Source organism: Rhinolophus hipposideros, assembly GCF_964194185.1.
Source record: "Rhinolophus hipposideros genome assembly, chromosome: 17".
Taxonomy (NCBI): Eukaryota; Metazoa; Chordata; class Mammalia; order Chiroptera; family Rhinolophidae; genus Rhinolophus; species Rhinolophus hipposideros.
The window spans coordinates 19744437-19770541 of NC_138063.1; the positions used below are offsets into that span (position 1 = coordinate 19744437).

Below are 26105 nucleotides of genomic sequence, written 5' to 3' on the forward strand. Positions count from 1 at the left end.
GTGCCCCAAACCCGCCCGGCGGGTTCACACACCAGCAGAGCTTCCCGTCCAGCATCTCCCCTTTATCACCAGGTGGCCCAGTGCTGGGTGGCCAGTTCACTCCATCCTAAGCGGGGAGGTGGGGCCCTGGACCACTAGTCCCTCAATGGGACTTATATACAAATGATCGGCCTTCCCCCCGTTTGTCTCCACTCTCTGTCTGCACGTTACTATCTGTTTGTCACACATACGTGTGTAAACAGGTGGCTTCAGGGGAAGAAATATACATATTAAATTATTGAGCTGGCTTCTGCCAAGTAAAGGAGGCAGCATGGGGCGTGCCTTTGCCAGCCCGTGCTCCTGGAGGGGCCTTGGGCCAATGGCGCGGCAGGCGACCACCTTACAGAGGGGGCCGTGCTCTATGAAGGACCCAGACCAGTTCACTGGACAGCTTTAGGAATCAGCACAGCGGGCCCCTCTGCCGAGTGGTGGGCCCTGGAGCCTGAGCAGGAGCCTGGGTTGCTGGGCAGATGAGGATGAGGATGATGAGAAGGCTCTGGCTTGTGGCTGATGGGAGATTCCTTCTAGAGTGTGGTCCACACTGTCTACCCAGGCAGAGGCTGGGCCCATAAGCAGAGCCACCAGGGCAGGGGCCAGGGGTTTCCATGATCTCTGTTCCCCCACTGAGCAAGCATTACTGCCTCGCGTGTGCCCCTGGCGAAGCACTGCCCTCTGCAGGTTGGATGACTGTGGACACGGACTACCGCCCTGTGCGGAGTGCCTCAGAGGTCAAGTTTACAGGAATTCAGGCGAATGCTTCCAGCCAGTGATCAGATGGAAGCACTTACAGGGCTGTGCGGAAGGCAGGGTGTGAGTGTCCTTCCAGGTTCTTTCAGCAACTGGAAAAGTTTCCAGTGCGCTCATCTAGAGGTATGCTCGTCTGTTCCCAAGATTCCCTGTGGGTTGAACTCATTCTTTCGTAAGCCATCCGTAATTTTAGTCTCTAGGACTTTGGGCCTCAGTAGCTCCCCAAGTTTACCATCTACTGTGTTTCCTTTTGTTTGTCCTAAATTTGCTGACTTCAACTTTATTTTTTTAATTTATTTTTTTAAGATAAATATCTGAAATCCTTGACAATGCCTATAGTTAGGTTTGTGGTTCACCATGGCCATAGCACTGGATTGAGAGATTTTGGCTGACTTTCGTCACCCCGATGTTTCTGAGGTTCCACGCTGGCGCATTTGCTTCTGTCTTCCATGGTTTTCCTAGTCGCAGAGGCTATGATGGTAACGGAGCCCCCTGCCTCTCCAGCCACACAGGACCACTGCCCAGCTGGGCTGACTGGCTTCCAGTGGCCATAATTGCTAGGGATTGGCAGCCACAGAGGGGCCCTGGCTGGGAGCCTGTTTGCTTCGGGGGCCTAGGTAATCTCACCAGCCTACTGACTCTTCCAGCCGAATGCCTCCACCAACTCTCATTCCACCTGTCCATTCCTTCCCAGGGCACTGCTGCCCACCCCAGGCCGAGTGTCTCTGAGGGTTTGGCATGGCAACCTGAGGACACTTGGCCTAGAGAACCCTGGGGTTTAGCCAAGGTGCCAGGCAACCAGAGCTGGGAGAAGTTGACCCGTCTTGATTGTGAGAATGAACTCTGACCCACCTGCTTTTTCAGTCCAGACCAGGAAGCACTGAACTGAGTGAGGCTGGTGAGGGTGGGGCTGGCCGCCTGGCCAGTCACAAAGCCTGGCCCTCCTCAGGTGTCTGCCTCAGGCTACACTAAGCTAAGCAGTTCTAACCCCTGCCCTCCAGGGCGGGGTCAGGTCTATTCTCACACTGTCCTGTTCTGCTTTTAGGACCTTAAAGAACTGGTAGAAAAGCTGGAGAAGAATGAGAGAAAGCTTAAAAAACAACTGAAGATTTATATGAAGAAAGTCCAGGACCTAGAAGGTAGGGTGTGTGTGTGCGCGCTCGTGCGTGTGTTTTGTGAGGCACAGGTGTGTGTAACCAAGCCTGAGGGATGGGAATGCCTGCCTACCTCTCTCTGCGCACCCTTCTACTTCACCCATTTCCTGGTGCCTGTGCCAGGCTAGTCATGTGACTGAGTCATTCAGACCCCACGAGCTCAACCATTCTTGATGTGCCAGAATCTGGACTAATGACACACAAATACAGCAGGTGTTTAGATGCTTACTGTGGGCTCTGCAGGGCTGGAGAGAGGGGCAACCAAGACAGCAGCCTGTGGTCCTGCCCTCACAGGGCTTACAGCTGGAAGAGAATTCTTTGTGTTGTGATGAAAGCTACAGAACGCAATGCCTCCAGCCACAGGGGCCTCACTCCATGCTGTGGAAGGGAGGAAGGAGAGAGGGGTGCTGCGGTTACACTTCCAAACTGGAACCTGGCCCAGAGAGTTCAGAGGTTTCAATTGCTCTTTTAGAAACATCTGGAATGTTCTCTTCCTCTGACTGTCTGCTGCAAATCTAATCATGTCATTCCCATCCCTTCTTTGCACATGCCACCTTGCTCGGAACCATCTCGGTTACCTCACCTCCTGGATACATACCCCTCTCACCACCTGGAAACCTCCAACCCACCACCTGTATAACCCTCACCACCTGTATAACCCTCACCACCGGGATACACCCCTCACCACCGGGATACACCCCTCACCACCAGGATACACCCCTCACCACCTGTATAACCCCTCACCACCGGGATACACCCCTCACCACCTGTATAACCCTCACCACCGGGATACACCCCTCACCACCGGGATACACCCCTCACCACCGGGATACACCCCTCACCACCGGGATACACCCCTCACCGCCTGTATAACCCTCACCACCGGGATACACCCCTCACCACCGGGATACACCCCTCACCACCGGGATACACCCCTCACCACCTGTATAACCCCTCACCACCGGGATACACCCCTCACCACCTGTATAAACCTCACCACCGGGATACACCCCTCACCACCGGATACACCCCTCACCACCGGGATACACCCCTCACCACCGGGATACACCCTCACCACCGGGATACACCTCTCACCGCCTGTATACCCTCACCCCCAGGATACCTCCCCCTCTCCACCGGGATACACCCCTCACCACCTGTATAACCCCTCACCACCGGGATACACCCCTCACCACCTGTATAAACCTCACCACCGGGATACACCCCTCACCACCGGATACACCCCTCACCACCGGGATACACCCCTCACCACCTATATAACCCCTCACCCCCAAGATACCTCCCCCTCTCCACCGGGATACACCCCTCACCACCTGTATAACCCCTCACCACCGGGATACACCCCTCACCACCTATATAACCCCTCACCCCCAAGATACCTCCCCCTCTCCACCGGGATACTACCTCCTGTCTTTCTCAGCTCTGGAGCTGCATCCCCAGGGCTCAAGTCCCATCTTTGTTGTCCTAACACTATGTGTCTGTGGCGGGGAGGGGCGCCTAGCTCCCATCACAGGTGTCACTTGTTCAATCACCTGCTTATGTCCACCTGCTGCTCTGGAGGCTCTGACAGAGCAGGGCTGTCGTTTTAGTTTCAGGCCCTCTCTCTCCATTCCTGTCTCCGTGCCCGCCCCCGTGCCCCTATTCTTGGGTTTCCGTTTTCTGTTCCTCAGATTTTCATTCTCTGGGGCACTTAAGTGGTGGCGGCAGTGACTGCTGCCTTTTAAAAAATGTTTTAAATTAAGTATAGTTGGTATACAATATTATTTAATAAATAAACATATACCGTGTTGAAATTGCTCAGTCTTGAAGCTGTAGCATTCCTTCCCTGGAATGCTTTTGTGTCCACCTCTCTGCTCCCCTGTGACAGCTGTCTCTTTCCTGCTCAGCTGCCCAGACATTAGCTCAGAGTGAGAAGAAGCACCATGAGCTCAACAGGCAGGTCACCGTCCAACGGAAAGAGAAGGACTTCCAGGGCATGCTGGAGTACCACAAGGAAGACGAGGCCCTTCTCGTCCGGAACCTGGTGACAGGTCAGGACCTTCTGTGGCACCCACCCCCATCCTCTGCCCTCACTCCATTGCCAACCCAACATAACCCGTCTCATAAGCCCCTCCTCCCACCTCCCCCTCTGCCCTCCACTTGCCCATCCACCACTGCAGATACCTCTACATCCATCTCCTCATCCCCCACTGTCCTCCGTCTGCCCCCCACACACACCCTACCCACCCTCACGCTCCCCCTTACACCATCACCTCATGCTGCTGCATTTCTAATGAGTTCCTGGGTGACGCTGTGGTTTGTGTGGGGGCTGCCCTCTGCGGCATGGCAGGCATGCAGCGCCGTTGGGAGCTGCTCTCCTTGCCCTCGGCCTGGTTTGTCAATTGTATGGATTCCCTCCGATCTGGTGTCATTCCCTGTGTGGCTTCAACATGCCTATCTTCCCCCTAACTGCGTGCTCGCAGCCACTGCAGAGCCAAGAGGGAGAGTCTTACAGGAGAGAGGCATGGATGAAAAAAATGAGAGCTTTTTGGTGGTCTGGTCCTCTGGGCCCTGAGGCATTAGCTCCATTCTCTGTGGTGCCTTACTTCTCCCATCTGTAAAACGGGGATGAGAATACTGACACCCCCCCCACCCCCACACATGAAATACAACACAGGTGACAGTGTCATGTGAAAGCCACAGAACCTTTCTCAAAAGTGAGGAATTCAAAGTAGTAGCTTTGGCAAGGGCATTTGAAGCTCAAGAGGTAAACATCTGTGGGGACAGAGCCACAGAGAGCAGTTTCCAGGCTCTCGGCCTCACGTGGAAAGGTGCTGGCTCGGGTAGTAGATGGCCATCAGCTGTGATTGGATGACCATCGGCTGTTACCGGTTAGCCGGTATAACTGATATAACTGCCGTGGCCACGCTAGCAAGGTGTGGCATGGTGGAGTGTAGATTATGGATTGCAGAGAGGTGGACTGCAGTTAGGAAGTGAGGGTTGGCAGAGACAAGTGGACGGCGGGTTGCAGATCGTGTGGCTCCTGCCTCCTGTGTCTCCATCCCAGCTGCTAGTGAGAATATAGTGGTGTGACTCCATCTATGGCTCCGTGGGTGTTCCTTTTTGGCCTCACCATATCCTGCATTCCTATGTGGGGAGCAGGAGCTGACACCCCGCATGCCATCCCACGTGATAACATCGTTTAAGAGAAAGTTAAGGTTTTTGAGGTTTCACTCTGCTGAACAGTGGGCCAAAGGATGAAGGCTATGGGAAGAACGGAGCATGACGTCAGCCTAGCACTGATTTTGTTCAGCTCTTGGCCTTGGGTATTTTTCATATTTTTAGCAGAGTCATTTTGCTCTTTTTGTAAAGGATAATTTCTCCTACAATCACCCAACAATGAAAATTCATGGTGTAAATTCATCCCAGGATTTCTTAAAAGAGTCTGCAAGACCTTGTTCAAAGGCTGCTAACAATGAACCTTTCAACTCCGGTGAATAACACTCAGTTTACAGCATCAGAGTAAAAAATCCTAACAATGGAGACTGCTTGTACCTGAAGATGGGTGGCTCCTTCCCACTGTCGTTGCTCCGGGGGTCCCTTAGCAGGCCATCTCCCGCTCAGCTGGCTGAGCACAGTGCGCAGTCACCCTCCCTCCAAAAGAGCCCATCCAAACGAATGCCAGAGCTGTAGTGACCGCCTCTTGGGTCCCCAGCACTTGCTGGCTGCCGAGGAGGGAGGACTGAGAGAAGTACACGGCCCCTGTCCCCAGGACGCTCAGAGGGGCAGACCGAGCGGGAAATGGACTCGAGTCGCATGCTCTCCGATAGGACATTCCTAGTCAGGAGACGACATTCGCAATCTGCACATGGGTCAGGCTTGAAGCAAGAAGCTGTAAGTGGAAAGCCTGGGCCTTAAAACACGTTTTTCTGGATAAATGTTACTGGCATTCTAATTAGAACCAAGGGCCAATCTACAGTCATATGTTGAGCCTACAAGATGCCCAAATGTTAACCATGTACCCAGAGTATTATGGTTTGTAGTTAGCATTTAACCTCAAAGGTTGGATGTATTTGTGGAGACAGTGTAACTCAAGTACCAAATTGAGATGCTGTCAGCATAGCCCCAGCCCCATCCCAGGATAGTCCTAGCAGAAGATTTGAGAATGTTGCCCCTTTCCCTCACGCTGGCCCACCTGCGGGTGGAAGGGAGGTGGCCGCCCCTCGTTGCCATTCCAGGCCTGGGGCGCTGGGCGGAGGTTGGGGGATGGAGGTAGTGAGAGTGAAGGGTATACAGCTGGGGCCAGTGAGCACACCTGGGGCCTTGTGCCCGCCCATTCATACCTGGCATCTTTCCTTAGCCCTGGGCTTTTCCCCTCCTCTGGGCTCTTACCCCCATGCATCGCTCTCAGCCTGGTTTGGCGATGCCCCTGGCTCTCTCTGGAATGGAGAGCAATGTGACAGCTTTTCCCCGGCCTCCAGGGCTTTGGCAGGAAAGGACCAGGAGGCTGAGGAGGCTGAAGTTCATGGGGAGAGGCACAGGCCCCTCCCAGACCTGCCAGCGCTCACTTAGACGCGGGAGGATGTAGAAGAATCGGGATGGAGGGGGCTGGGGTAGCACCTGACCCTGACTGTAGCCAGCTTAGCACTGGCCAGGAGAGGCTGGTGAGACCCATGTCACGTGGGGGCGCAGGGGAGGGGAGAGGCTGGCTGTGGCCAGTCAGCAACCTCTTGATCTTATTGGCTCCGAGAATGTCTGGGCAGACGCCCAAATGGGCTAGAGGTTGCTGCAGCCTTCCCAGCCCCGCACGCTGGCTCTGTCTTTGGAAGGTGCGACTTGCCAAGTTTTCTGGGACTGGGTCAGTGGAGTTTGTGGAGCCAGGGCAGCTTCTCCCCTATTCCTCCCCCGCCCCATGAGAGGCCATTCTTAGACGAGCTGCAGGAAAATACTGAAACCATTGGATTTCTGACTGGGGTCGTCAGGGCCCCAGCACCCGCTGTGAATGTAACCCTTGCTGTTTGTTGCTGTTAGAGCTGAAGCCCCAGACGCTGGCAGGCTCGGTGCCCAGTCTTCCTGCTTACATCCTCTACATGTGCATAAGGCACGCAGATTACGTCAACGACGACCTCAGGGTACACTCCTTGCTGACCTCCACCATCAACGGCATTAAGAAAGTACTCAAGGTGAGTGGCCCACACTGGCGGGCGTGGTTCGCGGTGGACTGCGTGAAGCCCACACCTCGCCGTTGTTCTGGCCGGGGGTGACGGCAGCAAGTTCTCCACCGTCTCCCACCCTGACGGTAAGTGACAGAACTGCAGGAGCAGCAGCTCACCTGTGACTGGGACGCCGAGCAGTTCCCAGAGAGGCGTGCTCAGCCTCCCGCTGCTGCCTGCTGAGCCTCCAGGGAAGCCTGCACCAGAGCTGTCAGGAAGACATCCTGTCTCAGGAGAGCGTGGGCTGGCCCTGCCCTGAGGTGACACTCGGGGAACCAACGCAAACACAGGCCCTCACCCAGCCCTTTTCCAGAGGCCAGGTGCCTGCTGCCCACGGTGGTGGCACAGGCAGGGGTGCTGCCTTTCACTGACACCAAGGGGAGGCAGCCCGAGCCGGGACAGGGCACTGGTGTGGCTCAGGAACACCACCTAAAGGCACAGGCCCATCCCAGATGTACCGGCGGCCTCTGAAATACCAGCCTGGCCTGCAGGGACGTGAGGCCGGGCCACGAGGGGGAAGGTCACATTTTCTGATGCCTCCAAGCAGGCCCAGACCCCAGGTGGTATGGCTCTGAGACCGTCGTCTTCAGTTCTTACACACACTGCCACTTCACGATGCACGCCAGCCTCGAAAGCACTGAGTCCTCAGGTCCACTGGGCCATGTTGCCTACTACCCCACTTTCCCTTCTCTGAGCGTGCCACAGCCAGCCTTCAACTCCTAGCTTCATGCCAGCTTTGTATGAGTGGCTGCACCCCCTTCTCTGCCATGGGCTCCATAGGCGCTTTCATCCACTCCTGGCTCTAAACTTACTGTGCACGCGGGCAACTCTCAGATTTGTCTCCTGCCTTGCCCTTTCACGAGCTCAGCTGGGGGCCTGTGCCAGTCGAGGTGAGTCGATGGCTAACAAGAGTATTTCACTGGCTTGCTCCCCTCATCTCTCATGTTGGATCACGGATAGTTGAGCACCTTCCAGGACCACCAGCCCGGTGGTCAGAGTAGAGCCCAGGGCTGCTGGTGTCAGGCCTCATCGGTGGTGTCTGGCTTTGTGTTCTTCAGGCACAGAGGCAGCCCGCCCGTCGTGTGTACACGTGTATGCACCACTGATCAGGGGACCCGGAAGAGGGAAGAGGGGTCCGTGTACATCCCCAGTAGTGGAGGAACAGTAACGCAGCCTCTTGGCAATGGGTCTCACCTCTGTGACTGGCACATGCCTGCCTGTCATCAGGTGTGCTTGGGGCATGCTGGGTAAGAGTGGGATACATGGAAAGAGAGGGAGCAGATGAGCATTAAACTAGATGGGAACCGCTGCTCATAAGGAGGGGTGTCCTGTCTTCTCCCAGAAGCACAATGACGACTTTGAGATGACAACGTTCTGGCTGTCCAATACCTGCCGCCTCCTTCATTGTTTGAAGCAGTACAGTGGGGATGAGGTGAGTTTTTGGATAAGCCCAGTTCCCTACAGTACATTTAAAGTATTAAAGTGTCCCAAGTCCTCCAGCGTTTAGTCCTCGTTTCCTTGGGCACAGCAGTATGTGTTCCACTTCACAGCACCTCACACGTGGGCGTCCCTGCTTTGTCCAAACGTGGTTCTCCTCTACGAAGAGGGTGTGAGGTCCACGGAGCACCCTCTGGGACGTCAGGCTGTGGGCATGCCTTACACCTGGTGGCTAGACACAAAATGAGGTCTCGCTGATCCCGAGGGTGTCCGGAAAGCACCCCGGATCAAACAAGTACAATTAGGAAATGAGTTTGCGCAACCCACTCGTTTCTGAGGGCACCTGGGACTCTAGGGAAACCCTGGTGAAGCAGCCCTAAGAGAGCCCCATTTCAGTGACTGCTGGGAGAAGGCCCACTCGTCTAGAGTGTCAGACTGTCTCCTGAGCCAACCAATTCATCTATTTTAAAACAGAAAGATGGTCACAAGAAAAGAGGCACAACAGAATCAACTATATTCATACAAACTGACGCTGAGGCCCAGCTTCGTGCTTCTAACCAAATCTGATTCCTTGGCCTGAGGCCCAACTGACACCATTATTTCACGGTTACGCTGGACCTTTAGGGCCCAGCTTTACCTAGAACTCACCAGTCCCATCATTGGTCCCTGAAAGAACTTTTCCCATGCTCTGCATTCAGCCCAGTGCCTAGTAACATGACATATTTTTACTCTAGTTTCTCCAGTAAGAGCCCCAGCTTATCCCAGACACTGCCCGCTCCCAGGTCCCTGCAGATCTCCTTGACTTTCCTTTCTCCCCTTCCTTTCACATTATCTCACTCTCCACCCTTCCCAGGGTTAAGACATTGCATAACTCAACATGGCACAACAATTTTAAAGCTTATCTTTAGTCCATCTTTTGTGCCAGAACCAGTTTTGACAGACTCTTCTCCCTGGGATAATCAAGTACATGCCATCCCAGTTGGTCTTGTAGAATATCGTATAAATACAGAGAGCCTGGGCCCCACAAATAGGATACGGCCAAAGGGACTAGAGGCCCCGAAGTCCTGCTGAGCCGGGCATGCCTCTCCCTCTGCAGGGCTTCATGACTCAGAACACCGCCAAGCAGAACGAGCACTGCCTGAAGAACTTTGACCTCACTGAATACCGGCAGGTGCTGAGTGACCTCTCCATTCAGATCTACCAGCAGCTCATTAAAATCGCCGAGGGTGTGTTGCAGCCTATGATAGGTAAGCCAGCAGCAGGAGCTCTCCAGTACTCATCACGGGGTCTGAGGTGAGATGTGGTGAGCCCTGCTTACCTTTAGGGAACTGGGTATATTGGGCATGGCCTCCAGAAAGCCAGGACCAGCAACACCACCACCACCACCAGTGAAGGCAACTGAGGACGTGTGTGCTCTGTGCCCAAGAAGACGATGAAATTTTCAACACTATCCCATCAAAATGTATGTTTGGGCAGTGAGAATATGGATCATTTTTCTTTATTTCTTTTACTGTAGTGTATTGTATTACTTTTCCCAAAACAAATTTCCATAGGTAATAAATATAAATTCAAAAGTTATAAATCCACATACAGTGAAAAAATATAATCCTTTTGTCCATATCTATGCTTTATTCATTAGCAAAGGAAAGCATTAAGTGTGTTCATGTGAAAGAAAACAATAGTAAGCACTCATGTAATAAATATTTATTCAACACTCACTATGTCCAAAGCAGTACACTTGGGCATTTAACATAAATCCAGAACTGAAAAATAAGAGCAGTGATTTTTTAAGGTAAAAGAAAAGTGACACTCACTGCTCCATACAGGCTGTGGAGGAAATGGTCCCCTGCATTTACATATAATGCTTTCCCCAGGTTCTTATAACATAAGTAGGTAGGTTCTAAGTGAATTCCAAACAGGACAGAATTCATGCTATCCAGAAATATATTCCTTGTATAAGGTTCATTCCCAATCCTTCCTCTCTGAAAATCTCCTTATGAGGCACCAGTTTATTCTCACCAGACACAGGAAGAACTGGGATACTTCATGATGCAGAACAATGTGATAGGTACTATCACCAGTTCTGGAGTCAGACAGGCCTGGGTTTGAATCCTGGCCCTGCTACTGCCTAGAAGTGTGACCTCGTACCTCCGTATGCTTCAATTTCCTCATCAGTAAATGGACTGTTGGAAGATTAAAATAAATATTGAACATAAGGTCCTTGTACGTGGTCAAGTGCCATGCCATAAGGATGACAGAGCAGCCACCTAATATTAAGAGTCAGTGGCTCATGCAGGAGGGCTGTTTCATATCTGTAGGACAATCTCAGGGTGTAGGCCCGGGTCAGTGGCTGGGCCAGGACCACACCCCAGTTGCTCAATTCTCAGCACAGAATCCAGTACAGACTGAGTTGGTACATCCTGTTCTCTTTGTGCCATCACCAGTACATTGAAGTGACAAATTGGATCACAGCTACCTTATTTCAACACCCTAGCAGTTCGATGCTGAATGCTAGTGAGTTGTGAGCATGTGAACATCGGACACGTCTGGATGGCATCATTGCCAAATCCCTGAGTATTAGATGACCTGACTGGTCCAAAAACAGATCTTTGGGCAACATGCAAGCTTTGCTCACCATGCTTTTCTTCCAGTTTCAGCCATGTTGGAAAATGAGAGCATTCAGGGTCTATCTGGTGTGAAGCCAACAGGCTACCGGAAGCGCTCCTCCAGCATGGTGGACGGCGAGAACGCGTACTGCCTGGAAGCCGTCATCCGCCAGATGAATTCCTTTCACACAGTCATGTGTGACCAGGGCCTGGACCCCGAGATCATCCTGCAGGTGTTCAAACAGCTCTTTTATATGATCACTGCGGTGACTCTCAACAACCTGCTCCTGCGGAAGGACGTCTGCTCCTGGAGCACGGGCATGCAGCTCAGGTAGGACAGGGCCCACCACCGGGCTGGCGGGGCTACACGCACCAGCCAGCGCTGCAGCGCGACACCTGTCTCCAAAAACGCAGCCCAGATCTAACGGGACGGTCCTTGTCACCGTTAGTGTGCAGCTCACATCCATCCCTGTTATTTGTTGGTGAAACTCGTAAACACTGAGCTGGTGTGCTGGTAAATAAATTAGTTCAAAGCTTCGCAAGATTTGTAGACTCTAATTACAGATTATAAATACAATGCAGATAGGACAGAGAAAGGAAATCCGAGTTAAGAGCCTGGAAGGCTCACACAGAAGTATCAGTATGTTTGTGAACGTTAAATATTAGTTGTTTTAATTAAATATATTGAATGCCTTCTTTCCCCCATTAACTTATACCCACCTGTAGGTACTTCATCTTTTGCTTTTAAGCACCCAACTAGTCAAAATTTACTGAGTGCCAGGCACTTTCAAGCTGTTGCCCATGTGAGATAATTAAGGTGAGGAGAATAACTGGTGGCAGTGAGGCTGCAAAATAAACACAACAGGTGTGCTCATCCCCGCGAAGCAGAAGGACTGGCTCCACGCAACTCACTTTTCCCTCCGTCTAAGGTACAACATAAGTCAGCTTGAGGAATGGCTTCGGGGAAGAAACCTGCACCAGAGTGGAGCAGTTCAAACCATGGAACCTCTGATCCAAGCAGCCCAGCTCTTGCAGTTAAAGAAGAAAACCCCCGAGGACGCTGAGGCCATCTGCTCCCTGTGCACCTCCCTCAGCACCCAGCAGGTACTGTCACTGCACACGCCATCACTCAAGGGACTCCGAGCAAGCCCAGCTTCCATTTCAAATAGGTTCTTGCCAGCGGGTTGTTTTCTTGTTTTGTTTTTTACGTGTTGCACTTCCAGCCTTTCTATAACCCTTAATGATACAATTCTGAAGCTGCAACTGATGGAATGTTCCTAGATGAATCAAAGACTTCTATGGTCTGTGAAACGAGATGCCACTGTTTTCCAGTAACTTTCTGCTTCCTCTTGCTCACTGAGATAAGGCACATAAATAGCTGAACCCATAATACATCATGCTTAAGTACAAACTTTTTTTAAACACAATGAATTCTGGGATGTTTCTCACCTAGAAATTTAATTTTTTTCAGAAATTAGCAGCATCAGGACCTTTGGCATTAAATAAATTGCTTTCTTTACAATTATAATTTTATTATGATCATGTTTTCACTTAGAATCCATTTACATTGTTTTAAATCATTAAGAACCTAAAGGCATTTAAGTGTTCCTTTCCTTTTCCTCCAAAAATTGTATTTATACTAGGACCTGGTTGCAGAGATATTTCAACTGTAGGAAAGATAAGTTCTGTCCACACACAGGCTTCCATCATGAATGTGGCTATTTTGGAAATGGGCCACCACAAGGTGGTCTCACAAAACGAGACCAGCACAAGGAAATGAAACTTTCCAAGTGAAATCACTGTCCAGCACCTAAAGCACACCACAATCCCAACTCAGTATCACGAAGTAAACAATCTCCTTACGTCCTCCACTAACTACTAAAAGATGAAATACCGAACTCTTAAGGAAACTGCTTCCTTTTCTAAATGCACCGAAATTTTTCAGACTTTTTCTCCTCCCTTTTAAATATATTAAGTTTACTTCTAGAATGCAACTGGCATTGGTTTGTATTTGAGCAGGCTATCCACAAAACAACTGATAGGCAGACGAAGGTTATCCTCCATTCAAATAAGAAAAAAGTCTGTTCCTTTATAAGTTATTTGGGGGTGGGGGGGACGTAGGGAGGTGTGGTTAAACAAAACCTTTGTCATCTGAGGATTTCATGCAACAGTTTACTGCAATCCTAGTTAGTTTATAAGCCATGGAGCATAGAGGAGGGGCAGGGTGGGTATGTAGGAGACAGGAATGTGGTAATAGAGGGCTCAGATCTACCAGGCAAAGCTTATTAACGCTAGTTTACAAATTGTAGGTGCCTAAACGTCAGTCCAGCTCTGATTTGTGAGTCCTTTCTAAAGAGGGCTGAACTCTTATGCCAATGTCATATATGCTTTAAAATTCAAAAGTTTGCTTATGTTCATTTAGCTCTGTGCTAAACTTTTGTTATCCCAACAGATTGTCAAAATTTTAAACCTTTATACACCCCTGAATGAATTTGAAGAACGGGTAACAGTGGGCTTTATACGAACGATTCAGGTGAGTTTTAAAATATTAATTTTATAAAGTCCTAGTCTAAAACTAATAAAGGCGATTGGAAGTTTAGATTTTTACCCTTCTCTGTATTAATATTGGTTACATCATATGATGAAGATCTTAACATTCTTTAGGTAAATATGAACCATATCGCTCATGAATAACTTAATTACACATACACGGAAGACTGAACTTTTGCTGAACTTTTGTAACCTTTGCCTCTCAGATTTTAGGTACAACCTAAGTCCTATTTCATTTGCCACTAGCATGTTACTGAACTATACAGCACCAAATGGAATTAACAAAGTAAGCAGAATATCTTCCCTACTCACAAATGGAACTAGAAATATGGTTTCAAGAAAGCAATTTGAGCTCTTAAATCTTTTCTGTAAGACTTATTATATTTGCCTTTCGGAATTATGCTTGAAAGAAAACACTAGGCAATGATTACATAAACCTGTCTTAAGATTATGCAATTCTTAATGAAAGATGAGCTTCCTAAAGCTGAGCCCTAGGTGATTTTGGCTGAGTGCCTGACCTTTGTGTATTTGTAGCTGATAGTATCTGAATAAATCATATCAAGATTACTTTAAAAAAACAGTGAACATTTCTCAATTGTATGTGGGGAACACTTTGAGGTGGGGAACACTAATATTGTCTCACTTTTAAACAACCTCTTCAGCCAGTGTATGGATGGCAACATTAAACAAGGATAAAAAATGGGGGAAAGTGATCAGAGCAGGAGGCAGGAAACGGGGGGAAAGAATAAGTTGATTTTAGCATTGTGTAAGTAGAGAATAGAGGCTAAAGGTCAAGGGAGGAATGCCAAGTCAGATCAAAGTTTGTTAAGGACAGTGGGGAAAATGCAATGCGCTATTAAAGATCCAGAAAAGCAGGCAGTGTCACCAGCACGGATACCTTAAAAGGCAGGGTTCGGGATTGAAAGGATCCAGTTATTAGGACACATGTACAGTCCACTATTGAAAGGGGAGGAAAGTTTGATGACAGAAAAGAAACCACTGAGATACCTGGTCCACTACTGATTTTTATGGAGAACAGATAATTTACGCAAACCAAAGCGCAAGTTTCGAAAGTCTTATTTGTTCTTAATGTAACCACTTCCATGGTAAGTTGACAGGGGCACTGTTTCCAAGAGAATTTAGGCCCAAGGTCAAAAAATATGCCAGATTAGACTTCAGGTTTGAATTAAGTACACAGGAGAAAGGTAATGGAGGTTGGTCAGATATTCTCTGAAGATATATGAGTTCTGAAAATTAAGTTCACAAACTCATCCTAGAAAAAGTACTACATACCTCACTGCTGACTATCACTACGGTCACCTTAGCAGTGCTCCCCTTGGGAAGCTATGCACTGATGCCAGGACCTAGTCAACTCTTCAAAGCAATTTTGGAACTCTTTTTGGAATGGCCATCAGAGCTGTCGTCATATTACCCTTCATGTCCTGAATGTCATCAAAATGTCTTCCTTTCAATATTTCCTTTATCTTTGGGTAAAGAAAGAAGTCATTGGCAGCCAGATCAGTTGAGTAGGGAAAGTGTTCCAATACAGTTACATGTTTACTGGCTAAAAACTCTCTCACAGACAGTGTGTGTGAGCTGGTGCATTGTCGTGATGCAAGAGCCATGAATTGTTGGCAAAAAGTTCAGGTCGTCTAACTTTTTCATGCAGCCTTTTCAGCACTTCCAAATAGTAAACTAGGTTAACTGTTTACCCGATTAGTACAAATTCATAATGAATAATCCCTGATATCAAAAAAGGTTAGCGACATCATTGCAATGAGTTCGCGAACTTAATTGTCAAACCTTGTATTGTCAGATTCTGAGTCTTCCTCAACAGTTAATTTCAGTATCTGGCAAATCTATCAAAACTTTTTTTTCGGTTTTGTTTTTTTGCCAGCTATAGTTTTATGTTCCATTGCTCCCTAGACAGTGCTCAGAGGAAACAGTGGACAATCCATGCCCTCCTGTTATACTTGAATATATCTTGTGTAGGATAAATACAAGTTGTTCATTAAAGAAACCATTTGCTTGGGCAGTATGGGCACAGCATGCTGTCCTTTAAAAATGTAAATTTGAGGGGATTGTTAAACTCACCAGAGGATTCCTGTGCAATAACTACCTTGTGAATTTTAAGTGATTAAATGTATACACAACTTTTGCTGCTGAATTGTAATAATATAGGTATTAACTTTTCTTTTTTGGCCTATTGTTACACCCTCCTTCTAAATCCTTTACAGTTTCTTCAAGCCCTTTAAATAGACCTTACTGATACATCTGAGTGATGTACAGAAATAAAAAAAATAAATAAAGTCCTATTAAAAAAAATTTAAGAGCCTCCTGCCATTTCAGATTTTATGTAGTTTCATATGCTGTGTGAGGTTTGAAATAAATGCAGCAAAGCTCAGAGTGAGCTATCAATGATCCTAGAGAGACCATTCTGCCAGTGTTACATTGGAGCCATCATCTGATAAATTACAAAAGTTGGTTGCTTATTCATCCCTAAATGTCCTTGCCTCTTTTAAATTTTTCCTATTATTTCAAACTACTTTTTAAAACTGTTAAAATTACTTTAAAATTTTAGCCCATCTTTCAAGATGCAAAACACATGGGTGTTTTTAAATTGACACTTAGAAATTTAATTTTTGGAACATGGTTGACCAGACTGAAACCATGAAAACAAAAGGTGGGGTGGAGGGGACTACTGTAATTCTACGTTTAAGTGTTTGAGGAACCCCTCAACTGTTTTCCCTAGCAGTTACATACATCACTTTACATTCCCATCAGCAATGCATGAAGTATATACATACAAGAGGATGTTATTATATTTGTGTATGTCAAACAACCCTTGCATTATAAAGATAACTCCAATTTAGTCGTATGTATGTTTTTTAGGTCTAGTTGGTTTATAGTGCTCATGGCCTCTGTTACTGATCTTCCACCCGGTTGGTCTATACATTATTGAAAGTGGAGTATTGAAGTGTCCAACTGTTATTAAAGAACTGTTTCTCCCTTCAGTTGGCAATTTTCCTTCATATATTTGGGCTCTGTTGCTAGGTGCATATATATTTATAATTGTTATATCTTCTGGGTGGATTGAACCTTTTTCTCTTGTAAGTTTTTTTACTTAAAACATTTTGTGTGACAGTAATACAGCCATTCGAGCTCTTTTTTGGGTACTTCAAATTTCTTTTACTTTCAATCTTTGTGTCTTTAAAGTGAGTCTCTTGTAGGTAACATATAGATGGATCATGTTTTTTAAATCCATTCTGCCACTCTGCCTTTAAATTGCCTTCAAATTGATATTTAAAATAGTTACTGATGAAGATTTACTTCTGATATCTAGCTACTTGTTTTCTGTATGTCTTACATGTCTTGTGTTTCTCAATTCTTCCATTACTGCCTTTTGTGTGTTTATTTTTTGTAGTGTATCATTTTGATGCCCTACTTTCCTTTTTTGTATATTTATTATTTTCTTTGTGGTTACCTTGGTGATCACAATTGACATCTTAAACTTATAAAAATCTAGTGTAAATAATACCAACTTAGTTTCAATAGTATACAAATATTCTGCTGCTATATATCCCCATCGCTTTATATTATTATTTTCACAGGTCACATCTGTTAAACATGTGTGCCCATTAATATTTATAATTATTGTTTCCTGCATTTGTATAAATCATATAGGAAAAACAAGGAGTTACCAAAAATATAATGCTGCTTTTACATTTACCAATGTAGTTAGCTTTACCATTGTTCTTTATTTCTTCTTATGGCTTTGAGTTGCTGTCTAATGTCATTCTATTTCAGCCTAAAAAGCTTTCTTTAGTATCTCTTGTAGGGCAGGTCTACTGGTAACTAGCTCCCTCTTTTTTTGCTTATCTGGAAATGATTTAATTTTTCCATTCTTGAAGGATAGTTTTGCCAGATGTAGAATTCTTGGTTGACAGTTTTTTCTTTCAGGACTTTAAATATGTCATCCCAGTGCCTTCTGGCCTCCATAGTTTCTGATGAGAAGTCAGCTCTTAATCTTACTGAGGAAACTTTATATGTGAAGCGTGGTCACTTACTGTTTTCACTATTCCCTCTTTGTCACTGGGTTTTAATAATTTGACTATTGTGTCTTAGTGTCAATATTTTTGAGTTTATTCTGCTTGGAATTTGTTGAGCTTCTGGATATACATATATATATTCCATCAGATTTGGGAAATTTGGGACCTTTATTTCTTCAAATATTTTGCTGCCCCTTTTTTCTCCTTCCGGGATGCCTTTGGTGTATATTGGTATGCTTTATACAGGTTTCTCGGGTTCTATTCATTTTTATTTTTTTTCTATCTGCTCCTCAAACTGGAGAATTTCAGTTACCTTATCTTCAAGTTTACTGATCATTTCTTCTGCCTGCTCAAGTCTGCTGTTCAGTCCCTTTAATGAACTCAAAATTTTCATTTCAGTTAAATTTTTCCTAAAATGTCTGGCTCCAAATAGAGGGGAAAAAGGGAGGGGCTCTGTCCCTTTAAATCTGTCAATTAATGCCACTAGAAGAAGCCACTGTATCCCAGGAGAGCCAAAACCAAGGCAGGCATCATGCCAGCCCTTCAGGGAACTGCCAGACCAACCAAAGTGCACAACCCTAAATTATTAGAGGACAAGGTCCCCCTGCCTGCTCTCGCACCAGGCAGGTACTCCAGGAGTGTGGGTTGCTATTCTTACAGCCTCAGTGGGCTGGACAATGGTAGCTGATTCATGCACACTGCTCTCTTATCAAAGATAAACAACCTCTCCCTTCATCAAGCGTTCTCCTGGTTGGTTGGTTTTAAGTGTCCAATCAGGTTCCAGAATTCCAAGATAGTTGATACCAATTGCTTTTTCCAGCTCAGTGGTTGCTTCAGTGGAGGGACTGACCCCTAGAGGTTCCTACTCTGTCACTTTGTGTAATATCACTCTCTCCGTTCTGTTTTACAGATGAGGAAACTGGCATAAAAAGGTTCAGGAACTTGCCCAGGGTGATGCCAGGATTAGAGCTCAGGCCATCTGCCTTCAGTGCCCATGGCCTTAACCTCTCCACATGATTTGCACCTTAAATGTATTTTTTTTATTCTCCCTTAGATGGAAAATTTTTAAAAGAATGGTAGAAATAGGAATGAAGCTAAAATCATCTAATCTCCAACAAGCCTGAACCAGGGCTTATCTCCCTGCTAAATACCTCAAGGACAGGGAGACCATATACTCCTGAAATTCTGCCTAATAACAGAACTATTTCCATGATATGTACCAATTCACTTTTGTGAAGTTACCTAAATTGACTACAAGTGTAGTTAAGTATTTCACATGGTCTTATCCTTCCCCACAGGCACAACTACAAGAGCGGAATGACCCTCAGCAACTACTGTTAGACTACAAGCACATGTTTCCTGTTTTGTTCCCATTTAATCCATCTTCTCTGACTATGGACTCAATCCACATCCCAGCGTGTCTCAATCTGGAGTTTCTCAGTGAAGTTTGAAAAAGCACATTTCCAACTTTGGCTCAATTACAAGTGAGAGCAAGAAGGAAGTACATACAGTAAAATAATTTTAAGGATATGTTCAATCTGTAAAAATTGATCAAATCAGAGATTGCGAGCCTGTGCTGAACTATACAGAATAAGACACATCTGTCATTATTTTTTGTACCTTACTGCTCAGAATAAAAACACTTGAAATATGGAAGATTTTTTAAGTATGATTTCAGTATAAACAAATACACATCGTAATCTGCAGTTCCCATGGCCCTATAAAAAGTGCCAGTATATAAAATGGAAACTGCCTAGTTTTTGGTCTGGAGAATGTCCAAAGTAAAATAATATTAAAAATATGTAAGTCACATAAATTGCCTTCAGAGGACCTTTAACAAATAATGGTACTAACAACCATGACACTGTCATAGTAAGTGACATTTCCCAGGTTGACAATCGATAGGTGTGGATGAGTTTGTGGGGAAATGTTTTGAGAACAAAAATACAGGCCTGAGCCTTCTGAGATGTTTCCTAAAGGTCTTTTTCAGTGCCTGGTAATGCAGAGACAGTGGTGTGATGGACCTCCAGCCCAAACATTTTGAGTATTGGTTTCTGAAGCAAAATTAGACTCAGTCCCTAATGTGGTCAAACCCTGCTCTGCAGTCTTGGGTTTATGGAAGTTATGCTAAAAAGGCTGCTGTGCCAAACTAAAAATGTAAGCAAGATGGAAAGATGTTTCTAATGCTAGTCCATGCACATACTGAGGCAATAAAAGTTTCACAAAAATCTACGTAAAAGTTAGAAAAGAATAACAACTCTTGTTTTATTTACAGATTAAAAACCAAACCAGTCAGTATGAAAGCCTTTTTAATATCTTAATGCCATTAAATCTCCAATAAGAACATCATATAATACACTAGTAATTCCAGATAACCAAGATAGTAAGGGAAAAACTTCATCGTGAGAGTCAGATTATTTGAAACACCTTTCTAAAAAAGCAGTTCAGGGAATATTGTTGTTTTCCAAAAGATTTTTGGGTTTTCTCTGTATGTTCTTTTTAAAGAGAGAGAATAGCTATGTCAACTATCCCTTTTCAGGTTCTTTATAACATTTTTCAAATTTACCACATAAAAACCGTAAATGTCTCTGCTTTGAAATAAAGATTAAATGAGTATTCAGTGATGCTATTACAACAGATTTTATATGTCTGCTTTCACAAATTTTTTTTGTCTCTGCAAAAGCAGACATTTGATTAGAAAACCTTACATATTCTTTACACCATGTTTTACTATTTTTTCCATACTTCTGGTAGGTATCAGTATACTGTTTCCATGACAAGAACAGATGGTGTTTGCAAATCATACAGCTTCTGTGTTACGATACGATTTCTCCGTGAATTGCATGTAGAAGAGCCTGCCACACATACGCACCACCTTTTACTCAGCCACAATTAATTTAAAAGGCTCTTAGAAACAGAACACACCCAAGCCCTACATACTCTTGTGTACTGCACCCTTACAGCTCAGCTTCTTCATTCTCCTTGCCTCCCGGGCAGAACAAGACAGCATCAGGGTGAACATTGCGGACCACCATGTCCAAATCAATGTCAGTGGCGTTATCCCTTCTACCTCCACATCAAACATCCTGGCTTCTCTCGGATATCTACGTAGAGCTGTGCCTTCTTTCCCAGTTATAGTTACACACTCTGACGTCCATTACACACCCCCTTCAATCCACACACTGACTTTGTTTGGAAGGCCAGTCTAAACCAATTGGGTCTGTCGCTACCTCTTGTTAAAGTTGTTTAGTAAGTATAATTTGCTTTTTACTGCACTCTAGTTTAAAACTGAGCCTCTCGTGTAAGGACTGACCTTAATCTTCACGATAACCCAAAATGCCTTGTTAAGAGTGTTAAGGAGTTTGAGAAGCAGTGATTCCATAAATGCAATGGCTTACTGTCCTTACATATTGTCTCATACCTTCATTCTCTCGATCTCTTTGGGTCACTACCTCTCTGCTTGTCACTTGGCACTGGTTAATCACTAGGTGCCAAGGACTCACTGAATAAAAGCATGGCAATAAGAATAAATGCAGGAGGAACCTTATGAATAGTCTTTACTAAGCCTAAGAAATGGCACACTTAGTTCTCATCTTCCAAAAGAGAAAGGTATATCACTGGAGCTGTATTTAATTTATATATACTTTAAAAACCAGTCTTTTATAGACCACTAACAAAAGAAATATAGTAATTGGTTACTTAATGTTTAGGTCTGCCCTATTTAACTTAACACTTAGAGGCTACAAGAAGCATCTTTAGGGAAACTCGAATAATCTTTTGTTAGTATTTATATTCTTTGCATTTTTTTAAAGTCAGTTGAACTCAGACTTTCCAATTTCGTGCAATCAATAATGATTTTTAATTTTAACTTAATTCAACATAAAGGTTTGAACTTTGCACTAGATATCTTTATTTTTTAATATTTATAATTTAGTTGACACTTTTCTCACTATGTGCCTTTAGAAGTTTCTGAGATAACTGACATCACTTACTTCTCTGAAATAGGTGTTGCTGTGGGAAGAATTTTAATGCTTGACATAACATGGTGGAGTTTGGATTTGTCTTTGGAAACATTAGAAACATTTTAATGATTCCTTAAGAATCAAATATTTATAAAGAATTTGTGTTTTAAGTATTATATGGGACCTATCTTTACCTATAGTAATGTGTGTTACGTACATATTAATAATTGTTGCTGAAGATGACAAGCATATTACCTACATGCATTTTCCCTGTGCCATCATACCTGCAGTTAGATTTATGGTAACTGGCAAGCAGTTTAGACCCAAAGGAAAACAGACTTCCCCACCCCCCCTCCCCCATGGAGCATGTTAACAGGAGTTTCCCATACTAAATTTTAAGACTTTTGTAAAAAAAAAAAAAAAAGAAAGAAAAAAGAAAAAAACAAAAGATAAAACTAGGAACTTGGAAAACTTAAAAAGTAACAGTTGCTACCATCAACTCATCAAATATTTACTTAGAACCTTGATGCATTAAGATTATAGTAACAAATTAGAATCCATTTCTTTGGCAAGTAGTAACTAAGGCAGCAAGGGTATCCTAAATCGAAACCCTTGTATAATGCCTATATGACTAGTTACAGAAATGGACAGCATGGGGCAGGACCCTGTAGTTTTTCCTCATAGGATATTTCTCTGCAGTCAGTTTCTCAAATTAATTTTCTGCATGAGCCAAATAGCCATAGTTCACTTTTTATACACATTTGTGCCATAACTAGAAAATTGGGATAATTATGAAATTAGAGGTTGATGCCAATGACAATAAAACATAAGACTGTGTTTTTCTCTTAAAGGTCATTAAATACTAAAGATTGCTTTTTCTAAAAAAAAAAAAAAAGAAAAGAAAAGAAAAGAAATTTCTAATAAAGGGGATCAATCAGAAATGAATTTAAGCTACTTTCTAAAGTGACGTTGTATCAGAATAATCCAGATTTGGATGTAACATTTTGCCATCAACTGATGTTGGTGCACTGCTCTAACGGGGCTCACATCATATTCAGGGGTGAATCTAACATTGTAGAAGAAATACTGATAAAAATATTTTTCCATTTTGAACAAATCTGTAAACTACACCTTTGTTTATAGAAAAATGCTTGTACTGGTCACTAATATACAGCTCTGGATAAAAATTTGTGGAAATAAATACTTTGGAATAAATAAAGTGGTGTGACAAATCTAAGTGAAATTTAAAACTGCATCAACACGTTGGCTAAAAAGGTTATTTTTTTTAATGCTTTCTTGAGAAACATCATTCTGCGGCCTATATTCAAACATGCATCATGATCATTTAAATCAGGAGATGGCGAACTACAACCTGCAAAAGTTGGGATGGGGGGACCTTTCCCTGTAGAAGTAACAATACTTATTGAGCAATTCCTTTAAAACAACAGAATTTAAGCAAGGCAGTTTGGGTGTAGGAAAAGACCCAGTCATATGTATAATTTTGCATATGGTAAAGATGGCATTAAAAACAAGTGGGAAAATATTTACAAGATCTGTGAAGAATTTATAAAATATAAGTGAAAACATTAATGATGACATTTTAAAAATTGGAGAAATATTTCATGGATAAGAAGACTCCATATCACAAAAATCTCAGTTGTCCCCAAGTTGACCTATAGGTTAAAAATCAAAATCTCACCATAGTTTTTTGGTGAAAATTGACAGGCTAATTCTAAAATGTATATGAAAGAGCAAAGGCCCAAGGATAAGAAAGACCCTCCTTAAGAAGATGTGGGGACAGAGTCCCAGAGAGCAGTTTCCAGGCTCTCGGCCTCACATGGAAAGGTGCTGGCTCGGGTAGTAGATGGCCATCAGCTGCTACCGGTTAGCCATTAGCCCCTGACATAACTGCTGTGGCTACACTAGCAAGCGCGGAGTGTGGATTGCGGATTGCAGAGAGGCGGATTGCAGTTAGCAAGAGGTTGGTTGGTTGGCAGAGAAGTAGACTGTGGATCGTGTGGCTCCTGCTTCCTGTGTCTCCAACCCAGCCGCCCTCGAGAATATAGTGAAATGACTCCCCTGTCTATGGCTCCGAGGGTGTTCCTTTTTGGCCTCACCATATCCTGCGTTTTTATGTGGGGAGCAGGACCAGAGACCCCGCATGACACCCTGCATTACAGAAGAGAAGGGAAAACTTTCCCTAACAGGTATCTAAAACTTAAGATGGGTGGAATTAGGACAAAAATAGAAAAATTGACCAATGGAACAGAATAGAGTCTAGAAACTGAACATCTATATAGAAACATGGGTAAACTGTTTATTCCCTAGAGGAGCACACACCAAAACCTCCTGGAAATCTTTTGTAAAATTCACATAACCAGCCTACCCAAATAAATGTATAGAACAAGACATCTGTAGAGATAGTGCCCTTAAACACTCAACATTAGAAACCACTAATAACTTTCAAACAGGCAGAGGAAAAAAACACAAATATGTATCCTTCATCTAAGTTTGTGACAATGTCTTAAGACTACTGGGAACACACCAAGACTTAGCGCAAATTTAAAATGAGGAAGTTTGGCAAATCTGTTTGTATTACCTTCTGTTTCCATTTCATTTCTGATGAAATGTTTGGCAACTTGAACTTTCTGAAGAGTAAGAATCTGTCATAAGGCCAAAACAACACCCAAGCTAATAATTGCCTTTTAATTAACAAAAAATTTAAGTTATCACCAAAGTGGTTAGAGTAACAACACATACATAACTTTCCAAACTACACAATATTGTAAGCTCACCTGTCTCATTCATTCAAATTCATGTACTCAATTTAAAAAATACTGTCCTAGCTCCTATCAACTTCACTAGTTGTCCCCAGTTTCCATTACTGAAACTTTTAACGCCATTGCTGTTCAAGCTACCATCAATTTTGAGAATTATAGGAAGTTTAAGCATAGGAAAATTATCCAGAAAATGTGGAAGATAAGGCTGAGGCTGGATATTTCTGATATCCTAATGAAATCTTAATACTAGAATTTGCAGCTTTACAATGGAGTCACTGATTTCCAGTCTTATGCTAATGCTACTCCTGTTCCCCTGCCAAAAAAAAAACCACACAAAAATACAGAAAGAAATGATAAAGCATTTCAAAAAATACTCGAAGCTAAATGTCTAACAGGAGAATGACAACTTTACATCTCAGATGAGAGTCCATGTCTAGACCAAAAAATTTACAAAATAACCAATTTTGATATATATCTAGTGGTGTACAATATGTACCTGGTTATACATAGTTAAACATGAAAAGAACTAAATATTTTAGAAAACAATTTATTTCAGGTAATTTTGTAACTTACACTTCTCCCAATTTTTACTTTTAAAAGTTAAATCAATAGAAAAGTTGTAAAAATAGAACAAGAAGCAACATGCTCTTCATTTAGATTCCCTATTTTGCCATATTTGCTTTCCCTCTTTGTCAGTATATTTGTATGTACTTCTTTTCTGAGTCACTTGAGAATTAGCTGCAGACATGACTCTTCACCTCTAAACATTTCAGCATGTATCTCCTAAGAACAAGAGACAATATCCAATGTAACTACAACATAATTATCAGGAAAGTAATGTCCATACTACTATCTCATGTAATTTATCTTAAAGTTCCCCAAGTTGTCCCAATTCTCCTTTTTGGAGGTGCATTTTGACCAAATTACTATACTATCAAAAGTTATCGGTAAGGAGAAAAATATAGTAAGAGAAACATGTGAGAAAATATATACCTTCCTCTATGTGCATGTGGTTTTGTGAGGACATGTCTACAGCTGTAGCCACCAAAAGTCCGGGTGTCTCATGACAAGGTTGCTGCTGAACAAATCTGGGACTATCTACCTACAGACTTCTTGCTATGTGAAACAATAAAAACCTTATTGTTTAAGCCATTTTAAGTCAAATCTTCTGTTACTTGCAGCCCAAATCATCCCAAATGATAATTAGCCCTAAAGAAAAAAGAGGCCTTTCCCAACAGCAACTACAATGGCAAAGGAAATACTGGAACTGAGTCACTAGCTTTCCACCCATGACACCGTGTTTCCCCGAATATAAGACTTAACCAGAAAATAAGCCTTAGCATGATTTTTCAGGATAACATCCCCTGAACGTAAGCCCTAATGTGTCTTTTGCAGCAAAACTTCATATAAGACCCAGTCTTATTTTGGGGGAAACACGGTATGTAATAACTCCTATGCATCTCGAATGGAACTAGCTCTGTACCATCTGCAGGAGAATTGAGAAAAGTCACTCAAAAGCATTTTCCATAGGAACTCAGGTTGAGAAAGGCCAAGAATCTAGTAGTGAC

General features: G+C 44.1%; 1 protein-coding gene across 4 annotated transcripts in view; it reads left to right on the forward strand.

Moving 5' to 3' along the window:
• Positions 1-22165, forward strand: part of MYO5B (myosin VB) — a 310561-nt gene extending 288396 nt beyond the window's left edge. For 2 of the 4 annotated variants that reach the window (XM_081079088.1, XM_081079090.1), the window contains 9 exons: positions 1832-1925; positions 3848-3991; positions 6972-7123; positions 8496-8585; positions 9687-9837; positions 11242-11527; positions 12126-12300; positions 13649-13729; positions 19094-22165. In XM_081079088.1, the coding sequence (XP_080935214.1) occupies positions 1832-1925; positions 3848-3991; positions 6972-7123; positions 8496-8585; positions 9687-9837; positions 11242-11527; positions 12126-12300; positions 13649-13729; positions 19094-19246 (1326 nt within the window). In that variant the 3' untranslated portion in view covers positions 19247-22165. The remainder of the gene's footprint in view (positions 1-1831; positions 1926-3847; positions 3992-6971; positions 7124-8495; positions 8586-9686; positions 9838-11241; positions 11528-12125; positions 12301-13648; positions 13730-19093) is intronic. The other 2 variants (XM_081079087.1, XM_081079089.1) reach the window with 1 other exon arrangement.
• The last annotated feature ends 3940 nt before the right edge of the window (positions 22166-26105 follow it).